This window comes from Rhamphochromis longiceps, linkage group LG9, assembly GCF_057381845.1.
Source record: "Rhamphochromis longiceps isolate RC_006_pf linkage group LG9, R_longiceps_female_GT1.1, whole genome shotgun sequence".
In the NCBI taxonomy this organism is placed as follows: Eukaryota; Metazoa; Chordata; class Actinopteri; order Cichliformes; family Cichlidae; genus Rhamphochromis; species Rhamphochromis longiceps.
In genome coordinates, this window is record NC_140565.1 from 23,446,456 (window position 1) to 23,461,646 (window position 15,191).

Consider the following 15,191-nt stretch of genomic DNA (forward strand, 5'->3'; position numbering starts at 1 on the left):
GGGTTACATGATGCTAATCTTTTTACACTCGTTCACTTCATGTCAGTAAATTTTCCAGAAACGGATGCAGACAACATCAAGTGTCTCAGCACTGGAATCCTCTGGGCTTGGAAGGAAAGCAGCACACATGTCCAGCTCAGATCTGTTTGTTCTTCTTTCTTTGGATAACACAGCCTTCTAACTCTGGCTCAGCACTAATAGCTTGAGTTTGACCCAGTGTGCCACATAACATACTTCAGACCAAGTTGAGATGATCAAGCAACTAATTACTTGTTTTACTAAAGGCTTCAAAACTGTTATTTTACTGTCGGCTATGATTGGAGCAGCAGGCTAGTATTGGGGCGCAGAGAGAGATCGTGGTGAGCTAATAAAAAGCAGCTGAGGGTCAGGTAGCTTACTACCAAGCTCCTGCTGGTCCTTATTCAGGGGTTGGGACCTCATTTGCTGGGTCAAGGCTTTCTGCAGTGGGTTCAGATTAGCAGGAGATTTAGAAAGCATACAGGAATTCCACATTTGCCACGGTGCCGCCATGTAGTGATTAGAAAAATGGCAACTCAAATCATTCAATTGCTGCAGGAGAGATTCACTGTTGGCAGACTAGAGAAAGTACTTTTCCATAGACTGCTGAGATAGTTTAATAACTTTTTAGTTTATTAAAACTGTACCTTAACATAACCGTTCATGCCCTAAAAAAAGAAAGAAAATTATGATCACTTGGGGGCAGCAGTGACAAGCTCTAAAAAATGATGAATTCTTACTGTAAAATCCTGTTTTTAAAAATAGTCTTAAATCTTCCACAGCTTAACTTACCAACAGGATTTTAAAATGCAACCACTATGACTTTATGCCTGAAAAAGAGATATAAAAATAAGGTGAAAGAGGGCTGGGCTGTACTTTTATGTAATACCACATTGTACCACAAGAGGGGGCAGTGAGTCAATGTAACCTTTATCCAACTACCGGTAGTAAATGATTAAACATTTTTATTTAGAATGGCAGCCTGCAAATTCCAAAGCATCTTAAATAAATATATATACTTTAAAAAAAAAAGAAGCAGCTGCAAACATCTGGAAAAATTTAAACAAACTCATTAGACCAACACTGCCTCCTGGTAGTAAAGTTTTCAGTTAAAGTTTTTAAGATTAATTAAAAAATAGTGTCTTTAATACAGCTCCAGGTGTGCGGCTGGAATTTTCCATCAGGATCCTGAGTCTACCTGGTATCGCCCCTGGGCAGGGCCATCTTCTCCTCTGCAGTTCTACACACCTGGAGCTGATTGCAGGCAATCAAGCCAGAGTGATTTAGGCCTCACGCTGACATTCATTCACCGCCAGTTCATCATCAACTCATGTTGGTAGCCAGCTTACATGGTTCAGGCTCTCCTTGTGATTTACTCTGCTAACCTTGTTTTCTTGTGACACAGTTCCAGGACTCACCTTGACTCAAACCTCAAGCTTAAGCTCCTCTTTTGGACTCAGGATACCTTACCCAATCTTTGAAATCACTCTGTGCCTCATCTGCCTGCCCTTCCGCTATTGCACATCATCAGAAACCTTCAGATCTCAGGTCAGCCATCCCACACCGTCCAGCTCACTCTGGATTCACGTCACCCCTCCCTCATTGCTTACTCACTCCACCTGCAAGTAAGAAAAGTTGTAAAACATACTAACCATCTACAGAGCTCCTCTCCACTACCCTTCCCTAATTCAGTTGTCCTCTCTCCTCAGTGTGACTGCTAAACTGCTACGTTCCAGTGTACATCAATTCCCCCCTCTCAATCCATGTCAAGCTAGCCACGTAAACTAGGCCTCGCCACGTCAAGTCCTGTGTTTTATTGCCTCTGTCCTTACTTATCATATTTTGAGTTTAACCAATAAACACCGTAAAACGTTCTGCTGTCTCTGCTCTGGGTTCCTACACAGTCCAGTTTTTGGACCAAGCTTTCGGTCTTATGACACACTATTTCTAAGTATGATGACTTCCAGGATCAGATAGTTTCCAGTTTTCTCTGTGTGGATGGAAGACAGATTGGTAACGAACTAAAGGAAGAGTCTGAATACGTAAGTGGAGAAACGCACAAATACTGATGTTTCAATGAGGAAAACTAAGTATAAAAATGTTGTATGTAAAGTTAGATGGTTAATTACTAAGTGATAATGCATACAGTCACAATATCATTCTCCATAACCGGAAGAGTTTCAGACAGAGTGCCAGAAAGCTTTGTAGCTGTTCTGGTTACTCATGATGACAGATGGGTTTCAGTAAGACACAAGAGCCTAAAGGATTACATGCAGTTTCTTTTGGCTGTTTATCACCAGCTAGTACATTTACAGCACAGGTAACCATATCACCAGGCATACAGCTGTATTACGTGAAGTTGAAATGACAGTGCACATTGTAGAGTCAGGGTTCTTATCGATCTAAACCATATTTCGTGTTCCCTGGACTGGATTATACAGCTGTCTTCTACTGATTTTTTTTTGATACCCTACAGAAATGAATGGCTGCCTGGAATGGTAGAAAAACGGAAAACAAGCAACATAAACTGAAAGTCTACACAGTTTGTTGTTAAAGCTTAAACTAAGAGCAGCTGTATAACCTCTTTTCAGTTACCCTGTTTTGTGTATAGTGTGCACGTGTGCATGTGCAGTCCTCCTGCTCCTGTTGTGGCCTGCAGTGCAGAGCTTAACCCATGATTGAGACCATGCCAGTGTGTGTGCCAATTCTCTGCAGGGGGCTCAGGCTTACTGTCAGTCTGATAGAGATTAAAGCATAAAGTTTTACCTAAGGAGGGCTCTGGACTATGTTAGAGACCATTAAGTGCGTGAGACAGACAAACAACTGAGCACGTTATATTTACAGAGCATTAAAGTTGATCTGCAGGTATGCAGCGCGCATAAGGCTTAATAACCAATAATGCAAACACACTAATAGGATCTGTACTGCTGAGTAGATCCATAAAAATAGAACAATCCTCGGAGGAACCAGACTGTGTCAGTCTCATTCTTCCATAAGCACAAGCTGCTTCTTTTTTTTTTTTCGGGAGTCGGATATTTTCAGAGCTCTCAAGGTAAAAGCTTGTTCTACATTTCTTCGGTTTGTGTTTTGCACAGAATGGCACAGTTGCAGTGCAACAGCAGGCTTGGATGAGATATTGGAGGAGACTTGCAATACAGCTGTTGTTTTTTTTTAAACTAGATATTTTAAATGTTTGCAACCTGGAAGACATCTTACTCTGTGTTCACTGAAGGTTAATGGGAATAATTTGCATTGATAAGACACCATAAACTAAATAAATATGCAGTATTCAGAGCAAAAACACACAGTTATGGTTGTTTCCTGTTATTTACTATTTACTTGCTGTTGCTTTCAGCTCATTTAAGAAAAAAATTGTGTAGTAATTTGAGGTTTTGTTGTGTACATTTTTTGGATATTCACCTTTATGTATAATTCATCTGCACTTTATGGTAGCAAGCCATCATATTTCCTAATGTGATACTAATGAACAAATCCAAAAAGATTAACTGACAGCTGCCTTAGTGGATCTGTTCAGCTCATCATGTTTATTGGTTTGACATTGATTTCATATTGGATACTAATGAACTGACATTTTATCCACTCCCCTTCATCCTGTAAATATTATATATAAATTTGCTTGTGAGCTGGCACCACCATGTGGTCGTTGTTTCTTTTTGCTAGAAAAAAAATTTCTTCTCCTGTTCTGAAGCTTGAGGCACGATGTGGAGGTTTCTTGCTCAGATTCTCTTCATCGCTGAAGTCATGCTCTGTGCCGCCGACTCTCCTCCGATCAGCGAGGAAACACTGAAAAGTAAGGCCTTCGCTGACGGAAAAGAAAAGCAAAAAACAAGACACCAGTGATTACTGTTGCAGAGCTTAAAGTATTGTGTGTTCCACGGGTGTGTGCAGGGCTTTCCGCAGCGGGAGAGCAGTATGTTGATGAGGAACTAAAGGGAACTTTGCTCGGAGTGAAGCAGGTGAAGGAAATGATGGAGAAGAAAGAAGAGAAGCACAGGCACCTGATGGATGCACTGAGGCACAGCAGTGATAAGAAGAAGGTGAATTCTGTTCGTTTTGCACTGTGCTGATCGTCCAGTTTCAAAAATCCTGCACAGCATTTGTGGCTGGTTAAGATGTACCCGCAATTAAAACCGTGTTTAAACGGTTTCATGCCAGTCCTTGTGCATTTTTCTGAAACCCACCACATATTTTCTGCTTCACAAAGACAAAGTCACATGGAGAGACCTCAAAGCAGACAGTGAAAAATGAGTGTGGGAGTGCAGCTGGTTAAGTGAGTCTGGGGTGTAGTTTTACTACAGTCAGGATAAATTAACTGTCTCTAGATTATTATATTTTCTGAGTGTTTTCAGAACGCAGGGCAGGGCAGAGTGCCAGAGCCTCAGACTTCATCTTATCCTCTGTGGTTTATTAAAAGGGAATGTATCTGTGACAGAGTTTTCTGTTTTTTGGGTTGGGTTTTAGGGGGTGATGCAGCTGGCCAAAGAAACACAGCAAAAAGTCGAGGAAGCCGAACAACAATGTCAAGATTTAACCAAATCTTCCTTTGGGGAGTGCCAACCATGTTTGGAAGATTCTTGTAAGGCCTTCTATACATCTACGTGTCGCCGCGGCTTCGCCTCTTTCTCGTTCAAGGTTTGACTTCAGCACATTCCAACAAAAGGAATCTCTTTAGGACTGATGTTTAAGGTGCAAACATATCTCTGTGAATCTCTCTCCCTCCCTTCAGGTAGAGGAGTTTTTCAGGAAAATGGCCACTAAGTTGGAAGATGCCGAGCAGGTCCACAATAAAAATCAGGAGAATTCAGGTGAAAATGTCGCAGCTGAAAAGCAGGTCACAGAGGACAAATCCAATATGGAGCTGCTGCAGGCTGAAGCATCGTTCAGCGACCTGTTGTCAAACATCAGCCTTTTGTACAACCAGAGCATTGGTCTGGCCAAGAAGATGCAACCCGTGTTTGGTCACGCCTTTCTAGAAACCTTTGCCACTGAGCTGCAGTCCAGCACGCTTTCGACCAGAGGGTCAAGCTCTGGCTTCCTTGGGTCGGTGGGTTTGGAGCACGTTCTTCACTCAGTGCTTGACTTTGGGAAGAGCGTGCTGGAAGGCTTCAGTGCCCCAGTGGCTGATTTGTTTGAGGAAATAAAAGAAGCTGAAGAGTACGTTCAGCAATCAAGTCGAGGTATCTGATGCACAACGCTGCACTCTTAAATGTGTGTGTTTGTAGACAATGGTTGTTTGTGTGTAACATAATTCATGTCCACCTACAAAGATACAGGCTTGTTTTCTGCAATGGGACCGCTGCAGAGCAGATATATGTGCAGAAGACTCCGCAGACAAGCATCAGAGTGTTGGAAGCTTCAAGACCTGTGTGAGACATGCAGGGATTATCTGTTAAAGGGTAAATCCAGATTTATTTTGCCGCTCTTCCCACACAGACACATATAAACAGTTTAAAACTGGTTTTATTTGACGTTAAAAAGAAGGAAAACTATGGAAAACAAAAAATGTCTGTCACAATTTCCTAGAGTCTCAATGCCACATAGCTTGTTGGGTCTGAAAAACTGTCCAAACCCAACAATGTGGTCAGATTAAAATGATTTAGCAGACACAAAAACAGAACATTCACATCTGAGAAATGGGAATCAACTTGTTTAGGGCATTTTTGAGGCTTTACTTGTTAAAATAGTTGTTGATTAGTTTTCTCTTGACTGAGAGGATTTTAAAAAATGGTTTTAACGCTTTTTAGATAGATGCTTAAAATTCTTTCATCAGGAATAATGCAAAAAAAAAAAAAGTCCTTTAGTTCAACATGAACATCTGGATTTCTGCCTCCTCATACAGCATGCCCCAGCATGCAGCAGTTGCACTCTGAGATGGAGGAGATGTACATGCTGCTGAACGCCTCCCGTCAGCAGTATGACGGCAGGCTGCAGCTGGTCCACAGACACACAGCAGACACTCAGATGTGGCTCAGCAGCATGCATGACAAGTATGGCTGGGTCAGCCAGCTGTCCAACAGCACAGTGGACCCACACAGCATCTTCAGTGTGATATTGGTATGTGGCTAGTGATGCTGCATCTGTAGACATTATCTTTGCTGTATAAATTGGGAAGCTTTTATTAAGGTTGCAACAAGCCAAGGTTGCAATTTTGAGTCAGACGGCTACTTTCATTTTCATCTCTTCTCATCTTTTAGGTGAGTCCACAGCAACAGATAAAGAATAACAAGCCTAAAGCAGACAGCAGTGTCACTGTCTCCATAATGGATTCAGCCCCAGTAACCATACTGGTCCCAGCAGATCTGGAGGTGGATGACCCTGCTTTCATCCAAAATGTTGCTCTAGAGGCTCTGACACTATATAAACAGAAGATAAAAGGTATTGATCCCACGATTGTGGTCCCTTAGTGCAGTATTTGGCTACCAGCATCACCTGGCAGAGTTCCAAATTGAATTTAACCCAGATGAACTGCGATCATTTGAAAGCGCTTTACACTGCGATCGCTACAGATTGGATAGTATGTTGCAATCCAAGATGATAATGTGACTAGAAAAACAATCATACATTCCTCTTTTTATTGACTTGTTTAAAAAGATTAATTGGATCTACATGAAATCAATCTCTAATTATATTATATTTTTTGTTTTTTAATGGTCTGTACACTTACATAATGTAAAACTTAATAGTTTTTTTCTGCACAGGAATGGAGTAATGTGATCATACCACCATGGGAACAGTTTCTTCATGCAGAGTGAAGAGTCCAGGACATTCAGGTTTTCTCGTGCACAATTAAGCTGATCTGTATAATACTTGAAAATGCACCGCATAGACCTCTAAACCTTCATATGCACAGTTTATGTTGTTCTTATTCATGTATTTTGATGCTTAGATTTTTAAACGTCTACGCAATAAAACAGTGTACACTCCTCAACCTCTATTTTGTTTGTTATTTATGTCACGAGTACTTTTGAATTTAGTTTTTGAATCGTACTTCATAGTATGTTTTGTTTACAGTTTTAAATAAATGCAAACCGTGGTTTGCATCTCGTAAATCTGTAAGAACAGTGAAAGGGTGACTTTTGTTCGTATGCATTTCTCTTATCAATTCATAGTTTTCAATCACGTGATCGACTCACTAATTTGGCGGTAAAGGGGCGCAGTGGTGTTTTGCCCACGTGAACCTTGCTTTGTTGCACATGCGGAAGAGGTCCATATAAGAAAAACCTTCTCCTTCTATGATTGGCCGTTCTATCGCTGTACCCAGAACAGCCAACCAGAGAAGCAGTTTGACTGGGAGCGCAACAAAATGCAAAAAGTGAGCGGGAGTTCTTCAGTTGATTCTGAGGCTGGAAACACTGAAACAGTTTATTTACAAAAATGCCCGCAACTTCTGAAATACACGCCGGGGAGCTGCCGAAGCAGGGCAGCTGTGAGAAAGAGGAAAAGCAGCGGCTGACGACGGCGGCCGAGAAGCAGAAAAACTCTGGATTTTTCTGTGATGAACAAGGATATCTGAGTCTGGTGGAGCACATCTTGGAGAACGGCCGCTTAAAGGGGGACCGAACCAACACTGGAGTCCTGTCCCTGTTCGGCGCTCAAGTCAGATACAGCCTGAGAGGTACAGTTTACAGCTAGCATGGCATTGTATCTGTGTGTTAAAAGTACTGAAAACAGAAGGACTGCATGAAGTAATATGAAAAAGTCTTCCTAAAACAAAGTAATCTGCACCTTTTAGTCTGCTAACCACTGTAATTGACTTACAAGTATAAAGTGGCATAACATTAAAATATAAAATAAAGGTAGTCGTTGCATAAATACCCATCTGCAAATGACAGCTGCTTCCTACTTCCTCAGCAACATCACGTAACGTTTTTGGGTTTTTTTTTTTTTTTTTTTTGCGCAATCTTTCACAGACCAGTTTCCCCTGTTGACAACAAAGAGAGTGTTCTGGAGAGGGATCCTTGAGGAGCTGCTGTGGTTCATCAGGGTGAGCCTGGCAGGAAAACAAAAGAAACACAAGTCAATGAAAATCTTGCCAGTGTATAAATTAGATCTGATATTTTTGCAATCTGTCACAGGGATCAACAAATTCCAAGGAGCTGTCAGAAAAAGGAGTGAAGATCTGGGATGCCAACGGGTCTCGGGACTTTCTGGACAACCTTGGGTTCACTGACAGAGAAGAGGGTGACCTAGGACCTGTGTATGGTTTCCAGTGGAGGCACTTTGGTGCAGAGTACACAGACATGCATGCAGGTACAGTTTTCACCCAGTTGAATGAAGCTGTGAAGTCATTTGTCAGGATCAGATCTGCTCACCAAACTGTAGCCATGCATATAATTTTTCCTTTATTTGTCCATATTTTTATCCCAGTAGAAGAAAAGCAATGCAGGTTTGTTTGTGGTTGGTGCGGCAGCTATACAAGTAACTGTCTGAATTACTACATATAACTGGAAGTGCATGAGGAAACATCCACCTTTGGACTTTATAGTTAATTTGTTCACTCAAAGGTATTTGAGGGCCACCCTTTATTTAGTCATTCTGAATATTTCATAAAGATGCACAGAAATTCTGTAAAACATACAGCAGGCTGTGGGTTTTTACAGGTGTTATCTTATATGGAAATGCTGCTGTAAATGAAAATCATTTGTAGAGATGTCGAGTTTTCATGTTTTTTCCTGGTTTCATCTTTGGACAGATTACACAGGACAAGGTGTTGACCAGCTGCAGAAAGTCATTGACACCATCAAAACGAATCCAGAGGACCGGCGCATCATCATGTGTGCCTGGAACCCCAAAGGTGAGGCCAACGGAGACCTTTTGCTTTAAGTCGCATTTGGTGAAGAATTATACAAAAGGTAAATCTTTGTCGTGTCTTGTGGTGTTGCAGACCTTCCTAGGATGGCGCTGCCCCCCTGCCACGCACTCTGCCAGTTCTACGTGTGCGACGGCGAGCTGTCGTGTCAGCTGTACCAGCGCTCAGCTGATATGGGATTAGGGGTGCCTTTCAACATCGCCAGCTATTCACTTCTTACCTACATGATTGCACACATTACAGGACTCAAGGTATGGCCAGTGCATTCTTGTCATATTTGATACCTGTTTGGTCCAGCAGTGTCCCCTCTATCACATCACCTGATATATATTTTTTTAATCTGTCCATTCAGCCGGGCGACTTTGTTCACACCCTGGGAGATGCTCATGTTTACCTCAACCATACTGAACCTCTCAAAGGGCAGGTGGGTTAGTTAAATGTGCTTCTTGCATGTCTCATTGCTTTTTTTTTTTTTTTTAATTTCAAACTTACACGTTTGTTTGTGTTTCATGTGCAGCTTCAGCGAGAGATCCGACCATTCCCCAAACTGAGGATCCTGAGAAAAGTGGAGAAAATCGATGATTTCCGCATGGAGGACTTTGAGATCTACGACTACAACCCACATCCCACAATCAAAATGAAGATGGCTGTGTAAACTCAAGTCACAACGTTGTTCTGAATGAACAGTATGCTCTCCACTGTAATGTGTGCCTGCTTCACTCATGCTAAAAGTTCAGTTTTTTTCTGTCTGGTTTGGGTGAACTCTCTTTTAAGCCTTAAGCACTTCAAAGTGTTTTTTTCTCTCTCTTCAAGTTCTTTGTTTTGTGTTTTAAATGAATAATTATCTAAGTCTGTAAATAAAGATGTTAACTTTGTCAGCTTGAGCGCAATCTAGTTGTACATTCAGTACAAAATATGACACTGGTGGGTAAGTGGAGAGTTTGCTTTGATTTTTAGTTTATTTAAAGAGTTTGAAGATGCTAGTTGTGACTTTGCAAGACGTCACAAAAGTTAAAAGATGTGTTCATATATCCTAATAAAGGACGGGTTTACCAATTAAAACTAAGTAAAGGGTGTCACATACAGTGAGCCCAGGTTGCCTACTTTACAGCTTTGTCCACAAGTCTTTAATTCCATGTATTTGCAACTTCCTATATGCTAACTGATGAACTGGAGTTGTACACCCATGAACTGTTTGGCTTAAACAGGGTAGCAGCCTTCAGATATCTTGTTAATGGGTTTCTGCTGCAAAGCACTGCATAGGAGGGAAATTCTTCAGAAGACAGAATTTAGAGGATTTACATGACAAGTGCTTATGAAGGAAAGATGACCACAATCTGATGACTTAAGAGGACTTAATACAAGGTTTACAGCTTGACTTGTAATTTTTCAAGTTTCATTAATATAGTTCTATTTCACAGCAGCAGTTTTCTCACAGCACTTTACATTATAAAGGAAAGACCAAAGAGTATTAAAAAAAAATCAAATGATTCACTAAAGCTTGGCACTTTGATCAGTAAGAAGAAAAATATTCTATTTACGGTAACAGAAAAAGAGCTCTGGAGAAAGTTAATTTCAGTTCCCCAGGCTTTCTGAAAGACTTTTTCTTTGGACATTTTCAGTCCAGTCCTTTTATGTGACAATTTCAGAATGTTTTTTCCCCTCCAATGTTTGTACTGTACAAATGTAAAATGTTTAAAATACAGTCCCTATTTCTTTATTTCCTGTTTCCATATGTCTCCTTCAGGGTACTCATGTCGGTTCACAGATTCCTCCAGCATCTCACAAGAATAGCCTGGATCCTGAAATCAAAGAGCAGAACGATCTATACCAGCAGCTGTAAACAACGCAAAGTTTTGTTTTTTTTTCAGAGTAATGCAGATTGACTTCCTAATCAGTTTCTTGCCTTCGGTGGCATATAGTGGGCGTCTTGAATCACTACAGGACTAGTGAAGTGCTCGTGGAGGTGGTCTACATATTCACACATTCTGGGGGGAAAACAAATCAAAAAGTCAGTGTTTGGTTATAATCACTGAGATCAAACTGTTGATAAAAATAAACGCTGCTCCTACCGGTTCCTGAGATCCGCAGACACGCAGATGTAATCAAACAGAATCAGATGCTGGACGAGCTCACAGAGCCCGACTCCACCGGCATGAGGACACACAGGCACTGAGAAAGAAGAAACGCAAACCCACGAGTTTCCTCTGTGTAGGCAGTATTTGTCTAATAACCTTTGAGGGCCTTTGGCAACTTTTAAAAAACATGCCTTGGGGATCTGTATGATTCATGATTGTTATTCCTTGAACTTTTACCTTGGAACTTGTAAGCCATCAGCAGCACGGCCAGGTTCTCGTTGACACTGCCCAGCCTACAGCTGTCTATCTGGACAAACTGCAGTGCAGAGGCCTGCAGGAACTGCTTAAACATCACCCTGTTGTGACACTGGAGAGAAAACTCAACTCAACTCAACTAAAAATATAACCCATCAAAGATATGCTTGTTGGAACAGACCTGAGCTCTGACCTGCTCGCCTGTTGCCACTCCAATCCCCAGTGGAGCCAAAGCCTGCAACAAGAAAGTTGTTTATAACTCAACAGCCCTGGATGGATGACTGAATGTACCTAAGAGACAGAAAGAGGGTCCTGTTCTTGTGTTTATTGTTACCCTTAATATTATTCATTAGAAATCAATGATACAACCATATAGAGGTTTAAAACGACTGCCAAGGGATGCAAAATAGCCACAGAAAGACATAAAATGTATCTGATGGTTGCTTTGTTTTGATGATTTTTCAACCTTTCTGTTGTCCCATATACATACTGTATCACAGAAATGCCTTTCATACACATAAACAAGCTGAAAACTAGAAATTATTCTCTTACCTTGGAAATAGCAGCATGACCCAGGATGTCATCTGGAGACGTGGGCTCCTCGATCCAAAGGGGTTTGACCTCAGCCAGTCTGGACACCCAACTTATGGCCTCGGCTACGTCCCATCTCTGGTTGGCGTCGATCATCTAACAGGAAAATAAACCCCTTTGGTATAATTTCCTAATGCCATTACACATGCAGGGGCAAGAACAGGCTTACCAATGTGCTGCTGGGTCCAATCATTTTCCTTATGAGGCAGCACCGGCGTATGTCGTCCTCTAGATCAGCGCCAACCTTCACCTTAAATCTGGTCCATCCACTTTTAAGAGCATCCGAGCAGAGCTTAACAGAAACATGACTGTCATTATAGTTAGTAGTATGCCTAACTAGGCACACTGTTTGCTGAGCGATTTATACAACAGAGACCTGCTTGAGCTGCTGGTCTGAGTATCCGAGCCAAGCACAGGAGGTGGTATATGCAGGATAACCCTCTTTCAGCATCTGATCCTCTGATGGAAAAAAGATATGTACTGAATTAAATTGTGTTTAAATGGAATAAACTGGCCTTTTATGGTGGCTGAAAGGGCTCTGGTTGGTTTCTAAAGAGGCAGTAATTAGTGTGCTCACCTCTCTGCTTCTTGCCCTCCTGTGCTTTCACAAGTATGTCTAAGAAAAGAATGAAGACAGAAGGAGTGTGACACAGCGTTTTGGTAACACTGCATTTCTCAAACTGTACTGGACACATTCAATGACGTCAAAAACCAGTCTCACCCAGAGCTTCTTCCTCTGTAAGCACATCAGTGATGTATCTGAAGTCGATGCACGACACAATCTGCTTCGGGTCCTGAATTGACAAATACATGGCATGATATTTCCCTTGTGATTACATCTCGGATATAAATCGGTGGAGTAAATTATCTCTGACTCACCATGTCCACGAGCAGCTTCCACAGCGGCTGTGGAAAAAGTCTGTGAGCCATGATGTGTCATGCTTTATGAAAGAAACAAAGTTTTACTTATTAAGCTTCATCTGAGATTTCCCCACCTTGCCTTCAGCTCTTGCCCAGAGGTCCCACACAGCATTCAGGACTGCAGCAGTGGCCAGGTGGATCACTCCTTTCTCTGGGCCTAACTGTACCAGACGAGAGTCATAATTACATCTAGCAAAACTGGAGAGTACACCGCCGTTTGTTAATAGACACATTTTTCATCATGCATTTATTAACTAGGTCTCTTTTTATAGTTAATTATTGTTGGAGGCTTTTTTGGCATGAAAAAACAAGCATACATTATTCAACAACACTGGCAAAGCCACCAGTCTGAATAAGCTGTCTCGTATGGATACAAAAGTGTGGGCACCGCTAGATAAATGACATATTTTATAAATATAAAATATGTCATTTAACATTTATTCAATAATCATATTGATATTAACCCATAAGTGTTAAACACCGAGTGAATATCAGCAGATTCCATCAGTCAAGTGAAACTGATATTAGCTTGAAATCTAAAGAAACGACTGTAATCTGGTCATGTTTGTTATGTTATGTTTGTACTCTCACCCATCTCATCTGGCCATCACTGGTCAGGAGGCGGTAAAATCCACGGAAGTTACTCACAATCTCCTGCAAAGATTTGCCGATAACTAGTCCTGCAAGGGCCTTGACAGCGCACAGCACTGTGGGGTTTCAACCAGCAACAAAAACAAAGAAAAACTGGATGAAGATCAAAACTTCAACAAAGATCTATAATTTTAATAAACCTAATTTAAACAGATACAGGGACTGTGGAGTCTGAGAAGACAGCCCTGCAACAGCCAAGTTATGATGTTCGGTGTTTTGTCCAGTTTATCTCCCTGTTGCTCTGTGCCACCCTACACAAAGGCGTCTCGCTCATAAGCCTGCACTCTTTGATATCCACTGTGACTAATTGAGGGTGAGTGGGAAGAGAAGAGAACAGAGAGAGACAGAGTAACAGTTACACTATGTTAGACAGAGATGAATAATTACTAATGAATATTTTTCAGTTTCAACAGTTTTCAACAGTAGTTTCCTGTTTTATTTTGATAGTCTCTTGCCTTGACAATATTTTCTGTTGCTGCAGCGTCAAGAGGACTTGAGTCATGAACTCAAGTGCTCTTGATGCTTTATAACCAGCTACTTTGCACGTACAGCGAGTGAAAGCATTGGGTGAACCGAATGAGGCGAAATTAAATCGAGCTATTAGACCTGAGTGAACTCGTATTGATCAGAGTTAGAACAACTAAAATAAACTTAGATTAACCTGAAAGGAACTAATATAGGTTAAGCGGTAGTTGATACAAATCAGGATTTAAAACCAAACCTGGGAAGGGGGAGAAATATATCTTTGTTTTGCTTTTGTTTGTTTGTTTTTTTATCTTCTTTTTTTATTTAAAATAACTAATGCCATATATACACACCTACACACCATATACACATTTTTATAGTCAATCCTCATGTATTTACTGTGTGCGTATTAACTAGTAATCCATCCTTATTCCAGCATCTATGAACCACCATACATGTTATAAATGTTATCGTTTTTGTCATGTTCATATCATGTCAGTATTCTCTGTAATGTAACTGAAATCCATTGACTAAAACTACCACAAGATGGCAGTGCAGGGCTTGGAAATTAAAAAGAGAAAAATCATCCAAGATCGGACATTTTCTCTGCAACTTTTTAATCATTAAGGAGCATGTAGGCCATAAACACCGACAATAAACCATAATGTGGCTGATTTCTGCATTGTTAATGTTTTTTTAAACAATTTGGTGGTGTAAGTTATGAGACGTTGTATTCATGTAAAAATCTACATCGCAGTTGTAATTTTGCTCAATAAAAAACAGCAGCGTTTTCACATTTACTCTATATAGCTGAGATTTTTTTCCCCTACCGAAAACCTTTTGATAAAATTCACACTGTTCAAGAACCAGAAATTCCGAGCTCACTGCGTGCACTTGAATGCAACAGCAAGTTTGTTGTGGTGGCTTCGTCAAAGTGGGTCTTTAAGGCCGCCCCGCGTGGATCTTACCGATCTCGGTGCCTTTTCCCAACGTGAACGTGAGGCCGAAACCTTTGAGGCCGCTGTCCGTGTCGAGGACCACATAGGCGGCCGAGTAGTCCGGGTCGGTGTGCTGCAGCGTGGACATGAGAGGGAGGGGGGAAAGGTCTCATTCTTGTGACTGTGTCTGTGAATGCGAACATGCACGCGCGTGGAGAACGAGCTGCACAAACTTCTTACCATCGCGTCTGAGCCGTGCTGCTCCAGGGACGTCGGGAACCTCACATCCCTCACTCTCAAATTAACAATTTTGTGCGACATCTCTGCGCACAGATTAAATCTGTCATGTGATCGAAGCGGTTTCTGCTGTTGTGACCTCTGTAAGCTTACCCCACCCACTTCACCGTGTCGTGCCGGTTTAAACATTAAAGATGAGGCTTAAAG

The 15,191-nt window shown here is 41.4% G+C and overlaps 3 protein-coding genes across 4 annotated transcripts; 2 read left to right on the forward strand and 1 right to left on the reverse strand.

The window, feature by feature from the left end:
• Window positions 1–30: 30 nt before the first annotated feature.
• LOC146662352 (clusterin-like protein 1) lies at window positions 31–7,185 on the forward strand. 2 transcript variants are annotated; one of them, XM_085418929.1, is made up of 10 exons: window positions 33–1,350; window positions 1,424–1,566; window positions 3,728–3,829; window positions 3,928–4,076; window positions 4,501–4,671; window positions 4,766–5,216; window positions 5,307–5,435; window positions 5,879–6,093; window positions 6,234–6,414; window positions 6,738–7,185. In XM_085418929.1, the coding sequence occupies exons 3-10, from the start codon at window positions 3,739–3,741 to the stop codon at window positions 6,746–6,748; spliced, it is 1,398 nt and encodes a 465-aa protein (XP_085275055.1). In that variant the 5' UTR covers window positions 33–1,350; window positions 1,424–1,566; window positions 3,728–3,738; the 3' UTR covers window positions 6,749–7,185. The 2 variants fall into 2 exon arrangements, with proteins under 2 accessions (XP_085275054.1, XP_085275055.1); XM_085418928.1 differs by lacking the exon at window positions 6,738–7,185 and having other exon boundaries at window positions 31–1,350; window positions 6,234–6,709.
• Window positions 7,186–7,310: 125 nt separating this feature from the next.
• tyms (thymidylate synthetase) lies at window positions 7,311–9,732 on the forward strand. Its single transcript, XM_085418931.1, has 7 exons — window positions 7,311–7,654; window positions 7,950–8,023; window positions 8,115–8,289; window positions 8,732–8,833; window positions 8,924–9,099; window positions 9,201–9,272; window positions 9,366–9,732. The coding sequence occupies exons 1-7, from the start codon at window positions 7,414–7,416 to the stop codon at window positions 9,501–9,503; spliced, it is 978 nt and encodes a 325-aa protein (XP_085275057.1). The 5' UTR covers window positions 7,311–7,413; the 3' UTR covers window positions 9,504–9,732.
• A 56-nt stretch (window positions 9,733–9,788) lies between these two features.
• enosf1 (enolase superfamily member 1) lies at window positions 9,789–15,189 on the reverse strand. The gene is made up of 15 exons (XM_085418927.1): window positions 14,988–15,189; window positions 14,778–14,880; window positions 13,285–13,400; window positions 12,768–12,854; window positions 12,652–12,678; window positions 12,494–12,566; window positions 12,350–12,388; window positions 12,149–12,231; window positions 11,942–12,064; window positions 11,734–11,868; window positions 11,375–11,416; window positions 11,164–11,293; window positions 10,921–11,020; window positions 10,755–10,836; window positions 9,789–10,650 (listed from the first exon to the last, which is right to left on the reverse strand). The coding sequence occupies exons 1-15, from the start codon at window positions 15,171–15,173 to the stop codon at window positions 10,558–10,560; spliced, it is 1,419 nt and encodes a 472-aa protein (XP_085275053.1). The 5' UTR covers window positions 15,174–15,189; the 3' UTR covers window positions 9,789–10,557.
• Window positions 15,190–15,191: the final 2 nt, after the last annotated feature.